Source organism: Phyllobates terribilis, unplaced genomic scaffold, assembly GCF_046119375.1.
Source record: "Phyllobates terribilis strain yellow unplaced genomic scaffold, ASM4611937v1 Scaffold_29__1_contigs__length_15306474, whole genome shotgun sequence".
NCBI classification, from domain to species: Eukaryota; Metazoa; Chordata; class Amphibia; order Anura; family Dendrobatidae; genus Phyllobates; species Phyllobates terribilis.
Window position 1 is genome coordinate 12,703,731 of NW_027362789.1, and position 26,966 is coordinate 12,730,696.

The 26,966-nt window shown below is 42.5% G+C and overlaps 1 protein-coding gene across 2 annotated transcripts; it reads right to left on the reverse strand.

Moving 5' to 3' along the window:
* Positions 1-467: 467 nt before the first annotated feature.
* On the reverse strand, positions 468-25,825 carry LOC141178626 (uncharacterized). Of its 2 annotated transcripts, none has more exons than XM_073660514.1 (7): positions 25,732-25,825; positions 11,282-11,495; positions 11,051-11,152; positions 10,853-10,976; positions 10,681-10,769; positions 6,718-6,778; positions 468-3,349 (listed from the first exon to the last, which is right to left on the reverse strand). In XM_073660514.1, the coding sequence occupies exons 1-7, from the start codon at positions 25,755-25,757 to the stop codon at positions 1,338-1,340; spliced, it is 2,628 nt and encodes an 875-aa protein (XP_073516615.1). In that variant the 5' UTR covers positions 25,758-25,825; the 3' UTR covers positions 468-1,337. The 2 variants fall into 2 exon arrangements, with proteins under 2 accessions (XP_073516615.1, XP_073516616.1); XM_073660515.1 differs by having other exon boundaries at positions 11,282-11,365; positions 25,732-25,815.
* Between the last annotated feature and the right edge of the window lie 1,141 nt (positions 25,826-26,966).

Sequence of the window (26,966 nt, forward strand, 5' to 3'; positions counted from 1 at the left end):
CTATTCAGCCTGGAAAAGAGAAGGTTGAGGGGGGACATAATAAATGTGTACAAATATGTTAGGGGACAGTATAGAGACCTTGCCCGGGATTTGTTCAAAAGGAGGGATATTACGGTAACAAGAGGGCATTCACTAAGACTGGAAGAGAAAAGGTTTCAGCACCAGCATAGGAAGGGGTTCTTTACGGTAAGAGCAGTGAGAATATGGAATTCACTGAGTGAGGAGACGGTAATGTCGGATTCACTACACCAGTTCAAGCGGGGACTGGATGCATTTCTAGATACCAGGCAGATTTCTGCATATACTTAAAAATAGAATAAAATAGTAGGTTGATACAGGGATTTATTCTGACTGCTGGTTTCAGAGTCGGGAGGGAATTTTTCCTCAGGTGAAGATTGGCTAAATCATTTGGGGTTTTTGCCCTCCTCTGGATCAACTTTAGCAATTACAGAACTAACAGGTCGAACTTGATGGACGCAAGTCTTTATTCGGCTTTACTAACTATGTAACATTGCTAGGCACAACTACCTGGGAGATAAACAGTGCTTGCGGACCAGCTAGGTGTTGAGGCTGATGGTGATGCTGAGCAGCATCAGCCCTGGCTGGACTGAAATGGGAGACCACAGAAGGTCCTGGACCCATTTCAAATCCACCACCAGACCGATGCCTAACAGAGGGTATATAAAATAGATATTCAACCAGACTGAAAAAATGCCTATTAGGTATATTAGAAGATTATATGGAATTTAACCCAATTTCAATAGGGATTTCACGATAGGAAACATATTGCATCCAAATGGATTAACCCCTCACCTCCAGCAATTAGTGAATGCAAAAACAGGGTAAATAATATTATCAGATTAGAAAAAGGGGTATATAAAAAATGAAACTGAATGAATACATTTGAGAAAATATGGGGCTTATGGTTGGATACACCTGGAATGCCATCAAGGGGGTTATTGTTGGAGAGACAATAACTTATGGGAGAAGGGGGGTATTGGTGAGGTCTAATGTTTCATTGTAATGTGTATTGGAATTCCTTAAATGTGGCATGGGTAATATAGCACACCTATATGTGCATAGGATTATAATGTTTATTACAATATTATGGTTATATAAGAGATTTCAAGAATGTGGAATGTTAATTGTAAGATATAGTAATTGCAAGTTATCAGACGGTAATGGGCAAGCTGAAAGGATATATAGGAGAGATGCATGTATGTCATCCTATGGTATGTTATTTTATTATTGTATGTACTGGTTTCCTGTTTTGTAAAAAAAAAAAAAAAAACTAATGAAAAACATCTCAATAAAAATGTATTGGATTAAAAAAAAGATTAGAAAAAAGGCTTCTCCCCTATGTGGGTTCTCTGGTGCCTAATCAAATTGGATTTCTGGTTAAAACATTTTCCACATTCTGAACAGGAAAAAGGCTTCTCCCCTGTGTGAGTTCTCTTGTGACTATCAAGAATCATTTTACAATTAAAACATTTCCCACATTCTGGACAGGAAAAGGGCTTCTCCCCTGTGTGGGTTCTCTGGTGCTTAATCAAACCTGATTTGTGGTTAAAACATTTCCCACATTCAGAACAGGAGAAAGGCTTCTCCCCCGTGTGGGTTCTCTTGTGACTATCAAGATTCATTTTACGATTAAAACATTTCCCACATTCTGAACAGGAAAAGGGCTTCTCCCCTGTGTGGGTTCTCTGGTGCTTAATCAAACCCGATTTCTGGTTAAAACATTTCCCACATTCTGAACAGGAAAAGGGCTTCTCCCCTGTGTGGGTTCTCTGGTGCGTAATCAAACCTGATTCGTGGTTAAAACATTTCCCACATTCTGAACAGGAAAAGGGCTTCTCCCCTGTGTGGGTTCTCTGGTGCGTAATCAAACCTGATTCGTGGTTAAAACATTTCCCACATTCTGAACAGGAGAAAGGCTTCTCCCCTGTGTGGGTTCTCTTGTGACTATCAAGAATCATTTTACAATTAAAACATTTCCCACATTCTGGACAGGAAAAGGGCTTCTCCCCTGTGTGGGTTCTCTGGTGCTTAATCAAACCTGATTTGTGGTTAAAACATTTCCCACATTCAGAACAGGAGAAAGGCTTCTCCCCCGTGTGGGTTCTCTTGTGACTATCAAGATTCATTTTACGATTAAAACATTTCCCACATTCTGAACAGGAAAAGGGCTTCTCCCCTGTGTGGGTTCTCTGGTGCTTAATCAAACCCGATTTCTGGTTAAAACATTTCCCACATTCTGAACAGGAAAAGGGCTTCTCCCCTGTGTGGGTTCTCTGGTGCGTAATCAAACCTGATTCGTGGTTAAAACATTTCCCACATTCTGAACAGGAAAAGGGCTTCTCCCCTGTGTGGGTTCTCTGGTGCGTAATCAAACCTGATTCGTGGTTAAAACATTTCCCACATTCTGAACAGGAGAAAGGCTTCTCCCCTGTGTGGGTTCTCTGGTGCCTAATCAAATTGGATTTCAGGTTAAAACATTTTCCACATTCTGAACAGGAAAAAGGCTTCTCCCCTGTGTGGGTTCTCTTGTGATTATCAAGAATCATTTTACGATTAAAACATTTCCCACATTCTGAACAGGAAAAGGGCTTCTCCCCTGTGTGGGTTCTCTGGTGCTTAATCAAACCTGATTTCTGGTTAAAACATTTCCCACATTCTGAACAGGAAAAGGGCTTCTCCCCTGTGTGGGTTCTCTGGTGCTTAATCAAACCTGATTTCTGGTTAAAACATTTCCCACATTCTGAACAGGAAAAGGGCTTCTCCCTTGTGTGGGTGCTCTTGTGTGTATCAAGATTCATTTTACGATTAAAACATTTCCCACATTCTGAACAGGAAAAGGGCTTCTCCCCTGTGTGGGTTCTCTTGTGTCTATCAAGAAACTTTTTACGATTAAAACATTTCCCACATTCTGAGCATGAAAAAGGCTTCTCCCCTATGTGAAGTCTCTGGTGATCAACAAAAACTGATTTCTGATTAAAACATTTTCCACATTTGGAACAAAAAAATCTATTGTCCGCTGTGTGTATTTTTTGATGCTTAAGAATAGACTTTTCAAAGGTAAAACTATTCCCATTTTCTGAATGTGAAAATGGCTTCTTTGCTTTAGGAGCAGTTCGTTTTTTAATGCTTATTTTATTTTGATTTTCCTTAGTAGTCGGTAATGAATCAGCAGACAGGATGTGTTTCATAGAATCAGATGATTGATGTTTGCTGTGAAGGGATGATGGTATATCTGAAGTAATGGCATTCACTTCAATTGTATCCTGTGGGATCTCAAGATCGTCAGAATTAAAAATCTCCTGTCCCTCTGATCTTCTGGTACAGTCATCTGCCAAGAAAAAAAAACAATTATTAATTTTGAATAAAATGTCCCTGAAATTTATATTTTTGAACATTTCTACTTAAAATGTCTAAACAAACACATTCCTGGGCTATATGGTAATCCAGGGAAATGAAGAGATATATGCTCAAGTTTAAAAATCTATTTTATTAGACACAAATCTAAAATATAGAGGAATATTTAAAATATTTTAAATATTCCTCTATTTTTTAGATTTGTGTCTAATAAAATTGATTTTTAAACTTGAGCATATATCTCTTCATTTCCCTGGACTAGCATGTAGCCCAGAGATGTGTTTGTTTAGATTGATTTAGAAGTGGTATGCAATCTTTATTTATTTGTCTATGGGATTCTTGTGTTAATTGTACTTAAAATGTCTGTAGAAATGGCAAGTTATTGACAGAATGACAGTTCACAGTCTAATAGAAAACCTCATAGGATGAACCAGTAGAGTGTGGTGTCCAACTGTTTGTTCATTCTGCCTCCAAAATATGGAATAAGAAGCCATCAAACAATGTTATGTAGGCAAAAATAATAACAATAAAAACTTCTACTCATCCCACAAAAAACAAGTCCCCACTCAGGTCCATCATCTGTCAGTAGAAAAACAGAAGTTTCCACATTATTAGGCTCTTGAGAATCAACATGGCTTCCATAAACCAATCCAGTAATATCCGCTCTCCCAAAGTTAAGTTTCCCCCTCACTTCTGAGCCTTGCAGTGCGCCCAAAACAGATTTAGCATCCATGTATTTGGCATTACTATAGTGAGAAGAACCCACTTAATTTACGGTGTGTGTCTCCTGGAGCACAATCTGGGCACTATGTGTTGGGTAATAAAATAGCATATTTGCAATTTTCACTCTCCATCATCCACCGTGTGCTAATTTTTGGAAAGTGACTGTGAAGTCATAATAGTCACTTCTCCTATAGATTAATTCACTGAGGGTTATAATTTCCAAAATGGAGTCACTTGATGGGGATTTCTACTGCTCTGGTTTTCTGCCATTTTGTCATATTAGTGCTTCTACAAAAGATGTGTACCATCTCCTCTGGGACATCTACTTCTCCTCCTGCTTCGACTTGTGTGACGTCTGCTTCTCTAACCAGGCACCGCCTTATTCATCTTGCAGGCAGCGCTGGTGATGGAGGAGACGTCAGAACCAGAAGCTCTGGGTGGCGCAGGCTCTGTCCACCACTAAGATTAGGGTTGCTGGGACCAGTAGTACCATCCAGTCTGGCAGTATGGGGGTGTGTGCTGTCCAGCTGGAGTAATCTGCTCCCTGCTTCAGCCATTTGGAGAGCACCGCACCCTACTAAAGCTGGAAGCATGTTGCCGGAAGCTGCCAGATACAGCCTTGTTCTCCTCTGGCTCAGTCCTCTGTGCTCAGCTCCCGGCTTGTGTATTTGTTTCCTGTTGTGACCCCGGCCCGTTTACGGACTACTCTTGTGTCTTCTGATTTTGTATTTTCTCTGCCCTCCTGGTTGTGACCCGGTTACCTGACTATTCTTCTTCCCATCTCACTCCACCGAATACCAGGTAACACCGTGGCCCAAGCCTAGGGGTCTCTGTGTTAGTCCAGATCCATGTAGAGGGGTTAAAGGGTGATGAGCAAAGTAATTTTTGAAATCTATGAACGGATAGATAAGGCAAGCCTGTTCGTGGTAGCCATCTTTTGAGCTTCCAGGTGACCATAAACAGCTCCCCCAATACATTGTGTCTGCGAACTATTCCAGCAAAATCTGCATTCCTAATAGCTAAATGTCGCTCCTTCCCTTCTTAACCTCCCATGTGCCCAGACAGTACGGTACAACCGTATATAGGGGATTGTCGGATTCAAGAGAAGTTGAAAAATAATTTGTAAGGTCCATTTGTTTTCTATTATCCTTTGTGAAGAATTCCAAAGTTATCACCACATAAAGTGACACACGTCAGATTTGAAAAATGGCCCTGATTAGGAACAGAAAACTGGTTGCAGGAAGGGGTTAAAGCAGAGGAGTACTGAAGTCAAAAACTGTGACTATAGACAATAAAACATCTACTGAAATGATCAAACTCAACAGTCTTCATCAGAGAAAAATGAGTAACTAGTGGTGAAACCTCTCTGGGGTAATTAGAGTATGGGGCTCGGGGGCTCTTGGCAATCTAAACTATCGTATGGGACAATATTTTCTGTCAGATGAGAAGAAATTTTAGACATTTAAAGTGAACCTTTTTACAATACTGCAGAGCTGAGGTGTCTTAAATTTAGATCTCAGACATGTGGAAGAGGCAATGGAGATCTTTCTGAAAGAACTACCAGGGAGTTACAGAGTCACTTAAGTGAGGCAGGCCAATCCCACCACAATGAAACTATCATAGAGAATGAAGGTATAAAAAAAGAAAGAATATAAAAACATGTAACATCCCCAACAACAACGTATCTATGAAGGGAGAAATCCAACACTAAACTGGAGTTACACTAATTTATGGTGGACCATTGGAGCTACTATGAGTCCTGACCAGGAGAGTAGAGAAAGTATTAGCGCCCCCATTTCAGGAGAGATTGTGCAGTAATCTGAATTCCTTAGGATTGAAAACATAATGGAATTTATGACATGGAGTGAATCCATGAAACCAGGGCTGGAGCCAACACATCTCCTGCAGGCGTGAATAAATGTATATTACAGCCATCAGCCACGCACAGCTTAGAGATATATCATGGCACAGGTGTAATGTTTTTTGTATAGTTAATCGCGATCCTGTTTGAAGTTAATTGGTTTTAAAAGATATTGAAAAGTCAGGATAAAGGGAAACTCTGTTGTTATTGTACAGAAATTCACACTGGGCCCTCACTGCACAATTAATGTTATCAATCATAAAAGTGAAGTTTGGCCAGAAAGACTGGACCTGGTCTTGTAGGGACCATATGAGCACATTCAGCAGCACAGAAGGGAGAGGAGATAGATTCATCCAATAAGATATCAGGGTTCTAGGAAGCCAACACCATCATTACCCTCCGCTTTCTCTTACAGGCCCATCATAATATTTTTCTTCAAGTGATTTTCTAACTTGTCAGCACATTCTACGTACGCTGTCATTTAGCTTTATAGTTTACAGATCTGGGTAGGTAACAGTCAGCGTCTCCTAATCCCAGGGGGTAGGTGGATCCTCCAGATTGTAAGTTCTATAGAAAAGGGCTTTCACAATTTCCCAAAGTAAATTGAACATTTTCGGACGGAGGAGAATGTTGTAATCTAGATGCAAAATGGTGATCACACGATTGTGATACGACCGGACTACACCACTGATAAAGCAGCCACAGCCGGTGACTGAGAAGAATCTGTGAATTCTCTGCATTTAGTGGTCACTACTCACCTGGGTAGTCATATGTAGGAATCTCCTCTTTACATCGCTCATCACCACTCACATCTTCACCCTGAAACAAATATTATAAAAGTCAAAGACAGATGGAGAAGTCCCATGTATGATCAGTAGTGTTGAGCGATACCTTCCGATATCGGGAAATATCGGATCGGATTGGATCGGACCGATATCCAAAATATATCGGATATCGCCGATTCCAATACCGGAAACCAATGCAAGTCAATGGGACACAAATATCGGAATAAAAATAAACCCTTTCTTTCCTTGTAGGTTAATTCTACATGAAGGAAAACAACTAAGAATAATGTAGAATGACATGAAAAGCCGGCAATTCATCAGCGGCATACACCGGTACCCGACAATTTAGAATAGAAAGAATAGAGCATCACACAGCTGAAGCTGTCGTGGGAACCATGGAAAGGTAAGGATGATGTTGCTTTATTATTTTACTTTTATTGCAGAAGACATTGGCTTCAGCTGAAATGGGCGTGATGGCAAGTATGGTTTAATTTAGAACATTAAAAAATTGTGTGTTTATTTCAATTAAAGGACTTTATTCTGGGTGTTGTGTTTTTTAAATACTTTACTAGAAATTTATGGCGGTCATGTCTAATATTGGCGTGACCCCATGAATTTCAGGCTTAGGGCCAGCTGATAATGCCAAGCTGCCCTAACCCCTTTATTACCCAGTGAGCCACCGCACCAGGGCCCTGGATGAGTTGGGTACAGCGCCAGAAGATGGCACTTCTATGAACGCGCCATTTTCTGGGGTGGCTGCGGACTGCAATTTGCAGCGGGGGGGGGGCAGAAAGCTTGGGCCTCCCTGCGCTGTGGATTCCAGTCCCCAGCTGCCTAGTTGTACCTGGCTGGACACAAAAATAGGGCGAAGACCCACGTTTTTTTTTTTCTAATTATTTCATGAAATTCATGAAATAATTTAAAAAAAAGGGCTTCCCTATATTGTTATGTCCGGCCAGGTACAAATAGGCAGCTGGTGGTTGGGGGCAGCCCGTTCCTGGATGCTGTACCTGGCTGGCATACATAATTATGGCAAAGCCCACGTCAAAATTTTTGGGAAAAATTAATTAAAAAATAATAAAAACAAATAATAATTTAGGGACTGCATCTTTATTAACCCCTCACGTGGATGGCTTAATAAAGATGCAGTCCCTAAATGTGTTTTTTTTTTTTTTTTAATTTTATTGAATTTTTCACCAAAAATTTGACGTGGCCTTCGCCATATTTTTGTGTCCAGCCAGGTACAGCAGGCAGGAACGGGCTGCCCCCACCACCAGCTGCCTATTTGTACCTGGCCGGACACAATAATATAGGGAAGCCCTTTTTTCTTAATTATTTCATGAAATAATTAAAAACAAAAATACGTGGGGCTTCGCCCTATTTTTGTGTCCAGCCAGGTACATCTAGGCAGCTGGGGGCTGGAATCCGCAGCGCAGGGAGGCCCAAGCTTTCTGGGCCCCCCCCCGCTGCAAATTGCAGTCCGCAGCCACCCCAGAAAATGGCGCGTTCATAGAAGCGCCATCTTATGGCGCTGTACCCAACTCATCCAGGGCCCTGGTGCGGTGGCTCACTGGGTAATAAAGGGGTTAGGGCCAGCTTGGCATTATCAGCTGGACCTAAGCCCGAAATTCATGGGGTCACGCCAATATTAGACATGACCGCCATGAATTTCTAGTAAAGTATTTAAAAAAACACAACACCCAGAATAAAGTCCTTTAATTGAAATAAACACACAATTTTTTAATGTTCTAAATTAAACCATACTTACCATCACGCCCATTCCAGCTGAAGCCAATGTCTTCTGCAATAAAAGTAAAATAATAAAGCAACATCATCCTTACCTTTCCATGGTTCCCACGAAAGCTTCAGCTCTGCTACATTGACATGACAGGCTGGATCGCAGCCGAAAGCTGCCATCCAGCTTGCCATGCCACAGACACTGAGAAGCGCAGGCATGCTTGCGCTCCTCAGTGTCTCGGTGTGACGGCATAAAGATGAGCCGAGGTCATGTCCAATGAACTCAGCTCACCTCATGCACGTCACTGACAGCGTGGGAAAATTCTCCTGCGCTCAGCGCTTGAGCAGGAGAGTTCTCTCACGCTGGGATGGCATTGAGATGACAGGCTGGATCACAGCTGAGCGCTGCCATCCAGCATGCCATCCTTCATAGACACTGCAGAGCACAGGCATGCTTGCGCTCTGCAGTGTCTCTGAAGGATGACAAGCTGGATGGCAGCGCTCAGCTGTGATCCAGCCTGTCATCTCAATGCCATCCCAGCGTGGGAGAATTCTCCTGCTCAAGCGCTGAGCGCAGGAGAATTCTCCCACGCTGTCAGTGACGTGCATGAGGTGAGCTGAGCGGAGTTCATTGGACATGAGCTCACCTCATGCACGTCACTGACAGCGTGGGAAAATTCTCCTGCGCTCAGCGCTTCAGCAAGAGAATTCTCTCATGCTCACTGCATGCGCAGGAGAATTTTCCAACGCTGTCAGTAACGTGCATGAGGTGAGCTGAGTTCATTGGACATGACCTCAGCTCATCTTTATGCCGTCACAGCCAGACACTGAGGAGCTTCACTGAGGAGCTTCTCAGTGTCTGCGGCATGGCAAGCTGGATGGCAGCTTTCGGCTGCGATCCAGTCTGTCATGTGAATGTAGCAGAGCTGGAGCCATCGTGGGAACCATGGAAAGGTAAGGATGAGGTTGCTTTATTATTTTACTTTTATTGCAGGAGATCGTTGGCTTCAGCTGGAATGGGTGTGATGGTAAGTATGGTTTAATTTAGAACAATAAAGAATTGTGTGTTTATTTCAATTAAAGGACTTTATTCTGGGTGTTTGTGTTTTTTTTTAACTTTGACTTTGGGGTTAGTAATGGGGGTGTCTTATAGACGCCTCTCCATTACTAACCTGGGCTTGATGTCAGCAGGCATTATAAGCTGACATCAACCCCAGCCCTATTACCCCACTGCCACCGCTACAGGGCAGTGGGAAGAGCGAGGCTAAGTGCCAGAATTGGCGCATCCTATGGATGCGCAATTTCTGGGGTGGCTGGTGTTTCTAGCCTGGGAGGGGGCCAATATTCATGGCACCCTTCCTGGGCTATTAATATCAGCCCCCAGCTGTCTGCCTAGCCTTTGCAAGCTATTAAAATAGGGGGGACCCCACGTCATTTTTTGGGGGGTCCCCGATTTTAATAGCTAGTAAAGGCTAGGTATTTAGCTGGGGGCTGATATTAGTAGCCTGGGAAGCTCCATGGGTATTACCCCCTTCCCAGGCTTCAAACATCTGCCCCAGCCGTCTGCTTAACCTCCGCTAGAGACTAAAATTACGGGGAACCCCACGCCAATTTTTTTTTTAATAAATCCTTTATTTTAACACTAAATGACAAGTACAGTAATCAACACTGTCACTGTACTTCTTATATATGTGACTGACATGTTTCTATGCATCTAATCTATGTGTGATGCTCTATTCTTTCTATTCTAAATTGTCGGGTACCGATGTATGCCGCTGCTGAATTGCCGGACGGCTTTTTTAAAGAGACGGTGCATGAAAACATTATTATTTTTTTTAATAAATCCTTTAACACTAAATTACAAGTACAGTAAGCTGAGCGCTGCCATCCAGCTTGTCATCCTTCAGAGACACTGCAGAGCACAGGCATTATGGGAACTTCCGATTCCGGTATTCGATATTCTAAAAGTATCGGAACTCAGTATCGGAACTCCGATACCGCAAATATTGGTCGATACCAGATATTTCAGTATCGGAATACTCAACACTAATGATCAGTTCTAATCCTGTCATCCCCTCCGTTCTCACTACACAAATATAAAACATATAATACTGGTGGATAAAACAAGACTGAACAAAAGACCTTTACAGCCGTCTACACATCATAGGGGAGATCTCATGACATCTTCTCTGTATCTACCTGAGGAACATTGAGATCTTCTTGTTTACAGTCCTGACGAAGAAGAGGACGGGGACATCTCTCTGGTGTTGTCCTCTTACTGGATAGATCTGGAGGAAACACATACAGGGACTGAATTCATTCTTTACATACAGATAATTATAGGTTGTGTGTATTTAGTCCTGTCTATTACCTGGTGATGTGAGGGACTGGGGAACCTCCATCATGATGTTCCTGTACAGATCTGTGTGTCCTTCTAAATACTCCCACTCCTCCATGGAGAAATAGACAGCGACATCCTGACATCTTATAGGAACCTGATACATACAATGATACAGTCATCTCCCCGATCCCTTCATAGTGTTACTGTATAATGTCCCAGCAATGTCACCTCTCCAGTCAGAAGCCCAATCATCTTGTAGGCGAGTTCTAGGATCTGGTCATTGATGTCCTCATGTATCAGGGGGTGAGGTGGAGGTCCTGTGATTAATCTCTGGTTATGGAGAGACACATTAATAAATCTCACTACAGACATTTCCAGAGTCCTCACCTCTCCAGTTTTGTTCACCTGTTATTCCCATAGATAAGAATAATTAAATGTGATGTCATCAGAATCTCTCACCTCTCCAGTAAGCCGGAAGAGGATCTCTAGGGTGAGATGTAATATCCTCTCCGCCATCTCCATCTTGTCCCTGTCCATATCCATCTTTGATGGGTAAATCAGGAAAATTTTGTTATATAGAAGATCTTCACTGAGAGGATCTGATATTGTAGAGACCCGAATGAGGAGAAGATAAGCCAATGGAACATCATAAAAATCCTGTGCAATAATACAACTATTGGAGATAACAAGGGGAAACATATAAGGAGATTTATTATTTGACAGTATTTCGTTTTTTCTTTACATCTAGTAATAAAACCTATATATTTTAGGCCACAGACAACAAGCAGTTTCTTCCTCGGAGTCTGCAGCTGAATACGTTTCTCATAGACTCACTGTCAGGGAAATATTGAGAAAATATTAACAATTTCTCCCAAGCCCCTCTTCCCTCTCACCTCTTCCTTATCCACCATTTGGACCAAACCAACTGTTTCCATGCAATTTAACACACACAGCAGAAGTCACTTGTAGACAAATGCAGCACAAAAGGTGCTACTGACCCACTTAACATAGGAATGCATCTCCCCTTAGCACAGACCTGGGATAGACTGACACCTTCCAGCAGGGGCAGAGATTGAAGGAAAACTCATTTAGGCTTCAAAGGGGTTTAACACAAACTCCAGGATGTCCGGAGCTGATACGAAATATGAAATATTGTAAGTTCTATAACTCCGCTAATAATGGGACCCATGTTTTTAGTTGCAGGGTCAGCCAAGGAACAATATGCTTATTTTATCGTAGCTGTGAGTCCCTCCGGGTAGCTGGGGTGCAAAAGTAACAAAATAACAGACAACAACTATGTCATGTGTGGTCTCTAAAGGAAGGTAAATTCATAACGGAAAAAATGGTAGAGCCAGCCCCCTTAATGTCATCCCAGGTGCTGTGTGGGCAGTTCTCCCCTTAGGCATAAAAGAATCCAAGGAGGATGGATGAGTATTCATTGCCAGGGGGGTATAGAGACTATAATAAACGGATCTTGTTCGATAACAGTCAAATCAATAAGTGGGGCGCCCCCCTCCAGCTAAACGGAATTGTCTCTGCGATCTATTACGTACGTCTTCTTTAATCCTGTTTATATTGTGTAACTGTATATTCTGTACTGTATTGTCCCCTTTGTAAAATCCTTGTATATTTTTCATAACACTGCCTTCCTTTTGGATTAAATATAAAATGTAATAGTCCTGTTTCTTTTGCTCTGTAATCGTTCCCTCCCCCGAAGCCATATACCCTACCAGAACGCAGACGTCCGACCAGGCCTGTATTATATTTCAAATCTGGACGGTGGTGGCAGCGAACAATAATAATTGGGTTATCGTGAAGCTGACAGTGACCGTACGGGGGCATATACACATATCCCCACAGAGTGACGACAACGGTGAGAGATTATGTAATCTCCCCGGTGTCGTCTCTTTGTGAGTTCATGACACCTTCCATAACGCTAAGTCTTGTCTCATTTTCCGACAATGGAATTGGAATTAGCAATACTGCAGGAGATATTCATTACAAGTGACATGAGAAATAACTACGTCATGATGAGGCAACATCTTCTACTACGGCTCTAAAACCATATTTGGCCAGAGTCCGTCACTGACTACTGCACCACTGGCCATCTATATGAAAGTTTCCCATCTTCCCCAGACTGTAATCTTTTATCAAGTTAGATCTCATGTCTGATTCACACACAGAAGTGTGAGGCTTTTATAAAAGCTGTTTTGTTTGCACAAACACCGTGGACAGAAATTATTTGATACTAAAGTCTACATGTACAGTGTATTATGGGGTTTACTTCTGGCCTTAGGCTTTCCTATATTACAAGAAAAAAAAACTGAAAAAAGCAGATATTAAAAAGTTTCAAAAGAAAACTGTCACCAACAATTCTTGTAAAAAAAAAAACATGCAAAAAGCAGAAGACACATTGTCATTTTTTAACATGTTAAACATTTGTGTTTGTTCTTATATGAATTCTTTTGAGCACCAGAACATAGATGTACACCGCAAGGATGGCACAGGTGTGACTGCAATAAAATCCCTGGCAGTTTAACCACTTGCTCCTGCAAAAAGCAAACATGGCATCTAATAAGGTTTGACAGAGTTCGGCTGAATGACCTTCCTCCCCCAAGTGCTCAATAGTATGGGGCTGCCTAGCTACTATGATACTTAAATGCCTAATAATGGTGTTTGGGCCTGCAATGTACGAAAGTCTATTAGGCCGGGCCAGAGGCAGCGTCCAATAAGTTACCTTTTAACGCCCCCAGACACATTAGACTAAAGCTGCATGAAAGCACTGATTTCGGGGGGGTTTGGTAAACTATATAATGTTTTTGGGGGCCTCCCAACAGATAATGTCAGGGCAGAGAAGGATCTATGATCCTGAATTTCAGAGGCTAAAATGTTTGTTCTTCCTGTAGATAGTCCTCGGCTAGAGGCGACTCTCTCATACAGACCACAGAAAAGCTGGAATATTTGTGTGTATGGGAGAGTCGGGAGAGATAACCGTCTGCCAAATGACCGATCAGTCAACAATTATCTCATGTGTATAGGGACGTTACTATTGCACAGGTAGTGATAATACACGGCACTACAGTAGTACAGTGCATCATCTGAGCAATCAGAGGCTTCTGTGTTGTATGATCGCACTAAGGAGAGTTGTTTAAAAAAAGTTTAAAAAAAGTTTTAAAGTGAAAATATCACAGTTTTAGCAAAAATAAATATTCGTCACTATAGGGAAAACATGCATATAATGGGAAAATGGAGAGGGAGGTCAGCTCACTGTTTATTCAATGCACTTTGTCTGAAGATCACCGCATGGAGCCGCCCTGGTCAGGGACATTTCAAGGTTCAAGTAGAGCAAGGAGGAGAGATGGATTCTCCAGCATGGTCTATATTGTTAAAACCTCACATTGAGGCTGTGTGCCCACGATGCGTTTGTCAAGCGTTTACGCTGCAGAAATTACGCAGCGGAAACGCTTGGCAAACCTTCCCCCATGGTCTCCAATGAAAATCCGCACTTTCAATGCCCATGCTGCGTATTTTTCCGCAGCGTTTATGCTGCGCTCAAAAATACGCAGCATGTCCATTAATTTTGCGGACACGCAGCGTAATCGCCGCCATTGACTTGCATTAGAACGCGCCAATTCCGCATCTGTACTTGCATAATTGGCGCGTTCTAATGTGCGGATGGTACCCAGGCCTGGAGGATAGAAGACTCTCCTCCAGACTCAGGTACCATAGAATATGTAAATAAAAGAATTTAAAACAAAAAATAAAGATTATACTCACCTTCCGATGTCATCCCGGTGTTTTGTCCACGCCGTCCGGTCTCTTGCAATGCTCGCGCTGTTGTGAAGGACCTGCCATGACGTCACTGAGTCATGTGACCCATCACATGACTCAATGATGTCACCGCAGGTCCTTCACAACAGCGCGAGCATTGCAAGAGACCGGACGCAGCAGAGATGACACCGGGAAGACATCGGAAGGTGAGTATAATCTTTTTTTTTTATTTTTTACCATTCTTATTCTTTTTTTAACTATTACTTGGTCACAATATATAAATCCATGCCGGTTGCACGGATTTATATAGTGTGACCAACTTGTCAAGCACTTTCCAAGAGATGCTCAGAATCGCTTGGAAAACTGCTTGAAAAAACGCATGCGAAAACGCTGAAAAAATGCTTCTCTCTGGCAGAAAAAACGCATGTAAATCTGCATGCGTTTTTTTCTGCCATAGAGAGGCAAAAACGCTCTGGATCAAATCTGCTACGTGGGCACATAGCCTTATTGTGAGTTCATAAAAACTGTTGTGATGGCATACCACCAAGTGCCCGCATAGGAAACCAATGCTTATTCCTGATTTACAACATGTGAGTCTCTCTGATACTTTTATGTCCTTCCCTTTCCTGGGTGTCCATTGATTACTGAGTACTTCTCAGACAATTTAACCCTGTATTGTATGGAAGTAAAAGAGAATACACAAATACAACTCATGCATGAGACATTCAATAAAATCACTGGAAATCAAAGACAAATACAATTAATTGTACTGTAATATTAATCCTGTCTGATGTTCATTCCCTGTGGGGCTCTAGTGTGTAATTTAAATATCCAATCTGACTTTCTATTTAAGATTTTTCTTTTCATATCTCCACCTCTTAATGGTTTATAAGCCTTTTCTATTCCTAATATCTGAAGGATCTGATATCCCCTTTATTTTTTTTGTGAAAAGTGTCTTGAAACCACAGACAGGTTTAATGCTGTGGGATTGATTGCGTCAGATAAATGTCTTCTAATACATTTTTTTAGTGGATCAGACGTGAATCCCACATATTGTAGTTAACTCTCTATACACTCTATTAAGTAGATGACCCCCTATAGTGTTACAACTGATGAAATTGTGTATTGCAAATTGTAGTCCTGTTAGGTTTTCTTCAAATGTGTTGGTTTTATTAACCACTTCGCACCAGAGCCTGTTTTTGCCTTCGTGACCGGGCCAATTTTTTCAATTCTGACCACTGTCACTTTATGAAGCAATTACTCTGGAACGGATCCCCCTGATTCTGAGACTGTTTTTTCGTGACATATTGTACTTCAGGATAGTGGTAAAATTTCTTCGATATCACTTGCGTTTTGTGAAAAAATCGGAAATTTGGTGAAAATTTTGAAAATTTAGCAATTTTCAAACTTTGAATTTTCATGCCCTTAAATCAGAGAGATATGTCACACAAAATAGTTAATAATAACATTTCCCACATGTCTACTTTACATCAGCACAATTTTGGAACCAAAATTTTTTTTTGTTAGGGAGCTATAAGGGTTAAAAGTTGACCAGCGATTTCTCATTTTTCCAACAAAATTTACAAAAACATTTTTTTAGGGACCACATCATATTTGAAGTCACTTTGAGGGGTCTTTATGACAGAAAATACCCAAAAGTGACATCATTCTAAAAACTGCACCCCTCAAGGTGCTCAAAACCACATTCAATAACTTTATTAAACCCTTCAGGTGCTTCACAGGAATTTTTGGAATGTGGAAGAAAAAAATTAACATTTAACTTTTTTCACAAAAATGTTACTTTAGACCCAATTTTTTTTACTTTCACAGGGGTAACAGGAAAAAATGGACCCCAAAATTTTTTGTGCAATTTCTCTTGAGCGCGATGATACCCCATATGTGAGGGAAAACCATTGTTTGGGCGCACGGCAGGGTTCGGAAGGGAAGGAGCGCCATTTGAATGTAAAATTTGTTTGAATAATTAGAGGACGCCATGTTGCATTTGGGGAGCCCCTGATGTTCCTAAACAGTGGAAACCCCCCACAAGTGACACCATTTTGGAAACTAGACCCCTTAGGGAACTTATCTAGATGTGTGGTGAGCACCTTGAACCCCAAGGTGCTTCACAGAAGTTTATAATATTGAGCTGTAAAAATAAAATTTTCACATTTTTCCCACAAAAACGTTTTTCATCCGTTAATTTTGCATTATCATAAGGGTAATAGTATAAATTGCACCATGAAGTTTGTTGTGCAATTTCTCCTGAACACGCTGATACCCCATATGTGGAGGCAAACCACTGTTTGGGCGCACGGCAGGGTTCGAAAGGGAAGGAGCGCCATTTGACTTTTTGAATGTAAAATTTGTTTGAATAATTAGCGGACGCCATGTTGCATTTGGGGGGCCCCTAATGTGCCTAAACAGTGGAAACCCCCCACAAGTGACATCATTTTGGAAACTAGACCCCTTAGGGAACTTATCTAGATGTGTGGTGAGCACCTTGCACCCCCAGGTGCTTCACAGAAGTTTATAATATTGAGCCATAAAAATAAAATTTTCACATTTTTCCCACAAAAAATGTTTTTCATTCCCTAATTTTGTATTATCATAAGGGTAACAGTATAAATTGCACAATGAAATTTGTTGTGCAATTTCTCCTGAGTACGCAGATACCCCATATGTGGGGGAAAACCACTGCTTTGGTGTACGGCAGGGTTCGGAAGAGAAAGGAGCGCTATGTTGGCTGGGATAGGTTGCAGACACCATGTCACATTTGAAGAGTCGCTGACATGCTGAAACTGCAGGAACCCCCACAAGTGACCCCATTTTGTAAACTACACCTCTCAAGGAATTCATCTAGGGAAGTAGTGAGTATTTTTTAATTTTTAAATTTATACCATTGGGCAGTGAAAAAAGCATAATTATATTTTTACCACAAAAAAATGTTTTACCCTCAGATTTTACATTTTCACACAGGGCAATGGGTAAAAATGGTGCCGAAATGAGTCACACAATTTCTTCTAAAAGTGGCAATACCCCATATGTGGCTGTATCGTACCGCTCAACCATACGGCGAGATCTGGGGGGGACGGAGTGCTATTTGACAATTGGAGAACAAATTATTGTAGAATAGGCATTTGGATTTGGGAGCACAAAATTTTCTGAATTTCTTTTGGGGGGGCAAGGGCCATTTCGCTTTTCCAGAGCCTTTCTGCTACCAGTAACTTGGAAGTCCCTTATATTTTTAACAGATGACGGACCTGAGTGGGGACTAGCTTTTTTTGAGGACTGAGTTGAAGCTTTTATTGGGAACATTTTACGTAACATTTATCCGGCGCTCTAGGCTGAGCACTTACATCTGGGTTTCCATCTAAATTTCAAAGTGATGTAATTCAGATGAAACCCCTGCAGGATCCATTCACTGTAATGAGGCAGCAGAGTTGCTCCGGACTCCGTCTGGCCTCTGTTTAGCGGTGTCCTTTTTTTCAGAAGTGCACAAAACTGTGGCCAACCGCACTTTTATGCACGCCTAAAACAAATGACACCGTGGGATCACAGGCCAGACGACATTCACAGTGGCCTATATCTGCCTCATTACAGGGAATCTTCCGTCATGGGTTCCGTCTGAATCACGTATTTCAGAGATTTACACGGAAACTCTGGCGTAAGTGCTCAGCGCAGAGCGCAGGATAAATGTGAGCAGAGCCTTACTGCGATCTTTGGGAGACATAATAAACAAATCAGTAGCAGGTGAAGAATTGGTTTTATTTATTTTTTTACGCCGTTCCTCGTGTGATATAACTGATTAGATTACTTTATTCTTCGGGTCGGTGCGATTACAGAGATACCAGATTTATATCGGGTTTTTATGACTGACAGCTGTCACACACTAAGAGACGCTTTTTTTTTGCAAAATCTAGTTTTTGCATCACCATATTTTGAGAGCTATAATTTTTCCATATTTCGGCCGACAGAGTCATGTGATGGCTTGTTTTTTGCGGGACGAGTTGACATTTTTATTGGTACCATTTTTGGGTACGTGACATTTTTTGATCGCTTTCTATTCCGTTTTTTGGGAGGTAAAATTAACAAAAACCAACAATTCAGGAATTGTTTTTTGAGGGTTTTTTTGTATGCCGTTCTGCATGTGGTGAAAGTGATCAGGCAGCGTTATTCTTCGGGTCGGTACGTTTACAGCGATATTACATTTACTGTATATTTTTTTATGTTTTGGTGCTTTTACACAATAAAACAATTTTATAGAAAAATTTTTTTTTTGCATTGCTTTATTCTGAGCGCTATAACTTTTTTATTTTTCGGCTGATAAGCCGCCATACCGCTCTTTTTTTTGCGGAACAAGATGACGTTTTCAGCGGTACCATTTTTATTTCCATTTTGCTTTTTGATCGCATTTTTTTCCACTTTTTGTTTGGCGATATGAGGAAAAAGCATAGTTTTTTCCTCCATTTTTTATTTATTTTTATTACGGTGTGCACAGAAGGAGTTAATTAGTGTGACAGTTTTATAGCTCGGGTTGTTTCGGACGCGGCGATACCAAATATGTATACTTTTTTTATTTTTGCATAAATATACGGATTTATCGGTTTAATATTTTATTTATTTTAATTTATTTTGTATTTTTTTTTAACAGTTTCAAAACATTTTTTTTAAACTTTTTTTTACAGTTTTACTTAGTCCCTGTATGGGACATTAATTTTTATTTTTCTGATCGCTGATCTCATGTAATGTAATAGACATATATTACATTACATGAGATCTTCACACAGTCAGTGTGTCCTGCCAGGCTTCAGCTGCAGGCTGACACTGGCAGGACACCATATATGGTAGAGCTGGAGGCTGTCATGTGACCTCCAGCTGCCATAGCAACCCAAGGTCCTGAAAGGTATCAGGGGTCTTCGGAGAGGTAAGTATACCACCCCCTCTCCTCCTGCTGTCTTCTATATGCCGCGATCACTATAGATCGCGGCATATAGAAGGCAGCAAAGGGTTAACATCACTGGGACCTGATCCAATCAGGTCCCGATGCTGTTCCCTGTCAGAGCTAACGCTCTGCACCGCTCTCGCAGCGCTTGCAGGACCCTGGGGGTCCTGAGCGCTGCGAGACCACCCACCGTTTTTAAACGTCCGCGCTGCACAGAGCCCAGGCAGCGCGGACGTTTATGTACAGTGGGCGGTCGGGAAGCGGTTAACATAGTTGCATGCTTTACAGGGTGTATGTCCACATATATATATATATATATATATATATATATATATATATATTTTCTTTATTTTTATATAGCGCCAACATATTCCGCAGAGCTTTACATACATTATCATCGCTGTCCCCATTGGGGCTCACAATCTAAATAAAAAAAAAACCTAACCAAGGATAACCAAGTCACATAGCGTTTGATATTTGTTTCTTGAAAATAACTAGTTGAAAGTTTTCCGCCAAGTGTAGAAGCCTTTTTGGATACAAAAATCAAACAAAATATGCAAAAGAATTTACAAAGTCTGGAGGATGGATCTCAGACATCAAAAAAACTAAGTTTGAAAGAGATATCAAAGACTACGAGTCAAATTCAATTTACACATGGAAGTGAAACAAACCAAGAGCTACTGTTTTGAAATACAGGTCACACAATAAATTCTAAGGAAATAGAGGAGAGCGGAGGTCAGCTTCACAAATCCTAATGTGTCCATGGGTTCCTCTAATTATAATTCTCTGAGGACTTATCTGATGGATTAATTAAAGACAGATGGAACAAAAATAAATTCTCAAGTATTCCCCAAAATCCAGCACAAAACAACGGAGACAGGCGGGCAGAAAGCACAAACGTGCCGGGACATGTGCGTTCCACGCCGGAGTGCATCACGGTCTCCTATCTGCGATTGTGCATGTCCAGAAGCATGTGTTCCACACCGGAGCGCATAATGGTTTTGGATTGCATTACACCAACATAAGATTTTTCTATCTCTGAGATCAGCGTCATGGGAGACTAAAAACAAGTATTGCACATCCTCCCATCATGCAATAGGCAAGTAGATCTACTTTATCACTTCATAAGATATGGGATGATGGCCCACAGTATATTCCTAAATGGTCAAATTTGACCTCTATTGCACAATTAGAGATACACAAGGATCACCACACTTGTTAATTAATAAATAGTATATGTGGAATAATTGCTAAGTAATAATTCTGATATAGAAGCTCAGATATCTCGATGAAGTACAATAATATGTGAATCCCATTCACAGGGAACTGAGTAGCAATGGGTAGAGTATACAATCTAAAAATATAATCCAGGATGGGTCTGTATTCACACAAAACAGGCATAAGAAATTTGCTCATTGAATCCCTTAGGGGCTTGTGAATCCAGTCTAACAATCCACTTACTTTCTTTTTTGAGGATACATCTATTGTGATCACCACCTCTCACATTGGGTTTAACCATCTCAATGATACAAAAGGAGATGTCTCCAGTTTGATCTCAATGTACACTGTTCATATGTCTCGCTAATGGGGTGTCCCAACCATGGCGTATACTGCCCAAATGCCCCCCCACAATCCTCCCAGACTCCCTCTTGATCTTGCCTACATAATCTAGGGGCAGGTGTGATCATATATACTAGTCCTGAGGATTTACAGTTGGAATAATCCCACTAGAAAAAGATTTTAAGCATGGAGGAACTCAAGAAAGATTTACATGGTCTCATCCAATTAAATGGACAATGTTCTGCAAATCTAAAGAAATCGTAGATTCCTCTATCTAGCCAAGTCCCCTTGGGTGCAGGTTTTTTATAGAAATTGTCAGGGTTCCACAGTGACGACACCGGGGAGATCACACAATATCTCACCGTTGCCGTTACTCTGTCTGGATTTCGTCAGGGAGTGGCGAGCACACGATCCCGACTACCCACTACGTAGGTATCGGCAAGCGACCAGTGAGCGTATGGCATCACACCTCCAGATTCCAACGCATGGAATGTGTGTCTACGCCCCCGTACGGTCACTGTCAGCTTCACGATAGCCCAATTAACCCTGGGATTTTCCGTTTTTGCATTTTCGCTTTTAGCTTCCCTTGTTCCCAGAGCCATAGCGTTTTTATTTTTAATATGGTCATGTGAGGGCTTATTTTTTGCGGGATGAGTTGTACTTTTGAACGACATTACTGGTTTTACCATATCGTGTACGGGAAAACAGGAAAAAAAATCCAAATGCAATGAAATTGCAAAAAAAGTGCAATACCACAGATGTTTTTTTTTTACCACGTTCACTGAATGCTAAAACTGACCTGCCCTTCTTATTCTCCAGGTCATTACAAGTTCGTAGACACCAAACATGTATAGGTTCTTTTTTTTTTAAGTGGTGAAAAAAAATCCAAAGTTTGCTAAAAAAAAAAAAAAGGCACCATTTTCCAAGACTTGTAGTGTCTCCATTTTTCGGGATCTGGTGCCGGGTGAGGGTTTATTTTTTGCGCACCGAGCTGACGTTTTTATTAGTACCATTTTGGAGTAGCTCTGATGTTTTCATCGCCCGTTATTGCATTTTATTGCAATGTTGCGGCGACCAAAAAAAGTAATTCTGGCGTTTAGAATTTTTTTCTCGTTACGCCGTTTACCGTTCGGATCAATTCTTTTTTTATATTGATAGATCGGGCGATTCTGAACACGGCAATACCAAATATGTGTATGTGGGTTGTTTTTTTTATTATTTTATTTTGATTGGGGCGAAAGGGAGGTGATTTAAACTTTTATGTTTTTTTAATATTTTTAAAAACTTTTTTTTTTTTACACTTTTTGCTTGCGTCTATAGTCTCCATAGGAGACTAGAAGCAGCAACTGTCCGATCGCCTTTGCTACATAGAGGTGATGAGCAGATCACCTCTATGTAGCAGAAATGCTCCTGTGCTATGAGCGCCGACCACTAGGTGGCTCTCATAGTGATAATTACATGACAACCACTGGGGTCACCGATGGGCTTTAAGAATCAGCTGACATGTGCTCGGTTGAATGCAGGCTCACAGCCGGAGCCCTAACTGGACCGGGGGTGATGGCCTGGGGCGTTCTAATACGCCTCAGGCTTTCAAGGGGTTAATATAAATTGTTGCCACCGCCGTCCAGATTTGAAATATAATACAGGCCTGGGCGGACGCCTGCGTTCTGATAGCGTATGGCTTCGGGGGAGGGAACAATTACAGCAAAAAAGAAAAAGAATTATTACATTTTATATTTAATCCAAAAGGGAGGCAGTATTATGAAAAATATACAAGATTTTACAAAAGTGGACAATACAATACATAAGTAGTTACACAAAATAAACAGGATTAAAGAAGACTTACTATAATGATCGCTGAGACAATTCAATATAGGTGAAGGGGAGACACTAAGCTTGATTTGACTGTTATCGAGCAAGATCCGTTGCTATAATAAATATATACTCCCGCAATGAATACTACTCCAACCTCAGCAGATTCTTTTATGCTGAAGTGAAAGACCGGCCCACACACCCCCTGGGATGACATTACGGGGGCTGGTCTCCAGCCTTCATATCTTTATTAGATATCTGTTTTTTGAGATAACTTATTGTGGGTTGATCGTAGAGGCCCGAAAGTGATACATATTTTTCCGTTATGATTTTACCATTCTCAAGAGACCTCACACGGTATAGCTGCGATCTGTTAATTTGGGACTTTTGCGCCACAGCCCCCCAGAGGGACCTACAGAGACAGGAAAATATCCATATCAATCTCAAGCTGACCCTGTCACTAAAAATATGGGTCCCTTCATTTTGAGAATTATGAAACTTTAGTTATTTCGAAGATTCTGCAGTCTTTGTTAAACCCCTTTTGAGCCTAAACGAGTCATTTCCTCTTTCCTTCCATCTCTGCCCCTATGCTGGAAGGTGTCAATCTATCCCAGGTCTGTGCTAAGAGGAGATGCATTTGTATGTTAAGTAGAATAGGCTACTGAACTTCTTGTACTGTTTTTTGCATAACAACAGCTGGAGTTTCAGCTCTCCTCTGGTGACAAATGGTGGATAAGGGAGGGATGAAGAGGGGTTTCAGGGACAGAGAGAAATTGTTAATACTTTCTCAATATTTCCCTGACAGTAACTATGCACTAAATGGTCCCTAATTGTCTGACCGTTTCTGAAAGTTATTGTGGGAGTAGATCCCACAGGACCCTCAGGTCCGGATCAGCCACAAGTATATCCCAGTGTTTTCTGAGGATATGAAAGATACAGTCACTCTGATTGTCGTAAGTTTTTCTTACTCGTGTTGTCCAATCTTTTTCTTGGTCTCTAGGTTAGGGATGGAGGAGTGTCTGTCTCTCCCATTTTTCTGCAAACGATGATGTGGAATCCAAAATGTACCATGAGTACCCTTTTTCCCTGAATCTGATGTTCAGGTCTATAGCCTGTATATTAAAATCTGTGACATTAGAGCAGTACCCAACCGTAAAAACTGGCCCTTGGGTATTCTTCTTTTTATGAGGATGGGGTGGTGGCTATCCCACTTCAATAGTTTATTAGTGCTTGAAGGTTTATGATAGATGAGTGTTCCTAGGGTCCCATTGCAATCCTTCTTGATTAGTACATCCAGGAAAGGCAGCTGGTAATAATTAAACTCTGATATAAATCTAAGGCCCTCTCTATGGATATTGAGTTCTCTGACAAATTCAAAAGATTGCTCACTCGTCTCTGACCAGATGATAAAAATGTAGTCAATATATCTATATCATACCCCAATATATGGATGCCACCACTTATGATCATCCCTGAATATTGTAGTTTCCTCCTACCAGCTCAGGAATACTTTAGCATGTGAGGGTGCACAGTGGCTCCCCATCGCAGTACCCCTGAGATGGTGGAAGTACTTCCTGTCAAAAAGAAAGAAGTTATGAGTAATAGCGAATTTTAGAAGATCCTCCATGAAGTCATTATGTCTGCTACACTCTATTGATCTCGATTTCAAGAAATGTCTTACTCCTCTGATACCATCCTCATGCGGTATATTACTGTACAAAGCCTCGATATCTAGTAAGGCCTGCTCCCCTACATGCATGTATACATGCTCGAGGGTCTACATGTAGGGGAGCAGGCAAAGGGAAAACCAACTCCAGAGGGATTATTCCAACTACAGGACCTCAGGCGCTACTGGGGGAACATTATACTGTGTGGGGGCTTCATACATACTGCATAAGGAGCATAATGAGGCATTACACTGTGTGGGGGCATCATACATCCTGTATAAGGGGCATAATTGGGGCATTACACTGTGTGGGGGCATCATACATCCTGCATAAGGGGCATAATGGGGGCATTACACTGTGTGGTGGGCATCATACATCCTGCATAAGGGGCAAAATGGGAGCATTACACTGTGTGGGGGCATCATACATACTGCATAAGGGGCATAATGGGGCATTACACTGTGGGGGGCATCATACATCCTGCATAAGGGGCATAATGGGGTCATTACACTGTGTGGGGGCATCATACATCCTGCATAAGGGGCATAATACTGTGTGGGGGCATCATACATCCTGCATAAGGGGCATAATGGGGGCATTACACTGTGTGGGGCAACATACATCCTGCATAAGGGGCATAATGGGGGCATTACACTGTGTGGGGGGCATCATACATCCTGCATAAGGGGCATAATGGGGGCATTACACTGGGGGGGCATCATACATCCTGCATAAGGGGCATTACACTGTGTGGGGGGCATCATACATCCTGCATAAGGGGCATAATGGGGGCATTACACTGGGGGGGCATCATACATCCTGCATAAGGGGCATAATGGGGGCATTACACTGTGTGGGGGCATCATACATCCTGCATAAGGGGCATAATGGGAGCATTACGCTGTGGGGGGCATCATACATCCTGCATAAGGGGCATAATGGGGGCATTACACTGTGGGGCCAGTAAAGGGGTCCTGTACTATGAGAACAATACGTTTCCTCCCTTCCTGTCTCCATAGTTGGGTCGTATGTATCTATTACAGGAAACAGAACAAAAACCTTATGATTCTTATAAAGGGGCAACACAAGACCCCAAAAGAGTCTCCGTGCTGAAGGGGTTAATGCCCCCTGCGCCCAGTAATGGGGTCTCCACATACCTCCACCTGCAGAGCCGCCACCACATATATGGCTGCTCTGTGCGCACAGGAGCTGTGATGAGGTCACAGGAGGGGAGGAGTCAGGGGTCACATGATCAGGGGCCTCAGTGGATGCAGGACTCTGCTGTGCTGGTTGTCATGGTGCTGGATGAGCTGAAGTTTATGTGTGGGGTCAGGAGGGGTTTACAGTGTGGATGTAGCAGAGCCGCGTGTGTACGAGGTGTACGGAGCAGAGCCGTGTGTGTACCAGGTGTACGGAGCGGAGCCGTGTGTGTACGAGGTGTACGGAGTAGAGCCGCGTGTGTACGAGGTGTACGGAGCAGAGCCGCGTGTGTACGAGGTGTACGGAGCGGAGCCGCGTGTGTACGAGGTGTACGAAGCGGAGCCGCGTGTGTACGAGGTGTACGGAGCAGAGCCGCGTGTGTACGAGGTGTACAGAGCGGAGCCGCGTGTGTACGAGGTGTACGAAGCGGAGCCGCGTATGTACGAGGTGTACGGAGCAGAGCCGCGTGTGTACGAGGTGTACGGAGCAGAGCCGCATGTGTACGAGGTGTACGGAGCGGAGCCGCGTGTGTACGAGGTGTACGAAGCGGAGCCGCGTATGTACGAGGTGTACGGAGCAGAGCCGCGTGTGTACAAGGTGTACGGAGCGGAGCCGTGTGTACAGAGCGGAGCCGCATGTGTACGAGGTGTACGGAGCGGAGCCGTGTGTGTACGAGGTGTACGGAGCAGAGCCGTGTGTGTACGAGGTGTACGGAGCGGAGCCGCGTGTGTACGAGGTGTACGAAGCGGAGCCGCGTATGTACGAGGTGTACGGAGCAGAGCCGCGTGTGTACGAGGTGTACGGAGCAGAGCCGCGTGTGTACGAGGTGTACGGAGCGGAGCCGCGTGTGTACGAGGTGTACGAAGCGGAGCCGCGTATGTACGAGGTGTACGGAGCAGAGCCGCGTGTGTACAAGGTGTACGGAGCGGAGCCGTGTGTACAGAGCGGAGCCGCATGTGTACGAGGTGTACGGAGCGGAGCCGTGTGTGTACGAGGTGTACGGAGCAGAGCCGTGTGTGTACGAGGTGTACGGAGCGGAGCCGCGCGTGTACGAGGTGTACGGAGCGGAGCCGTGTGTGTATGAGGTGTACGGTGTGGAGCCGCATGTGTACGAGGTGTACGGAGCAGAGCCGCGTGTGTACGAGGTGTACGGAGCGGAGCCGTGTGTGTATGAGGTGTACGGTGTGGAGCC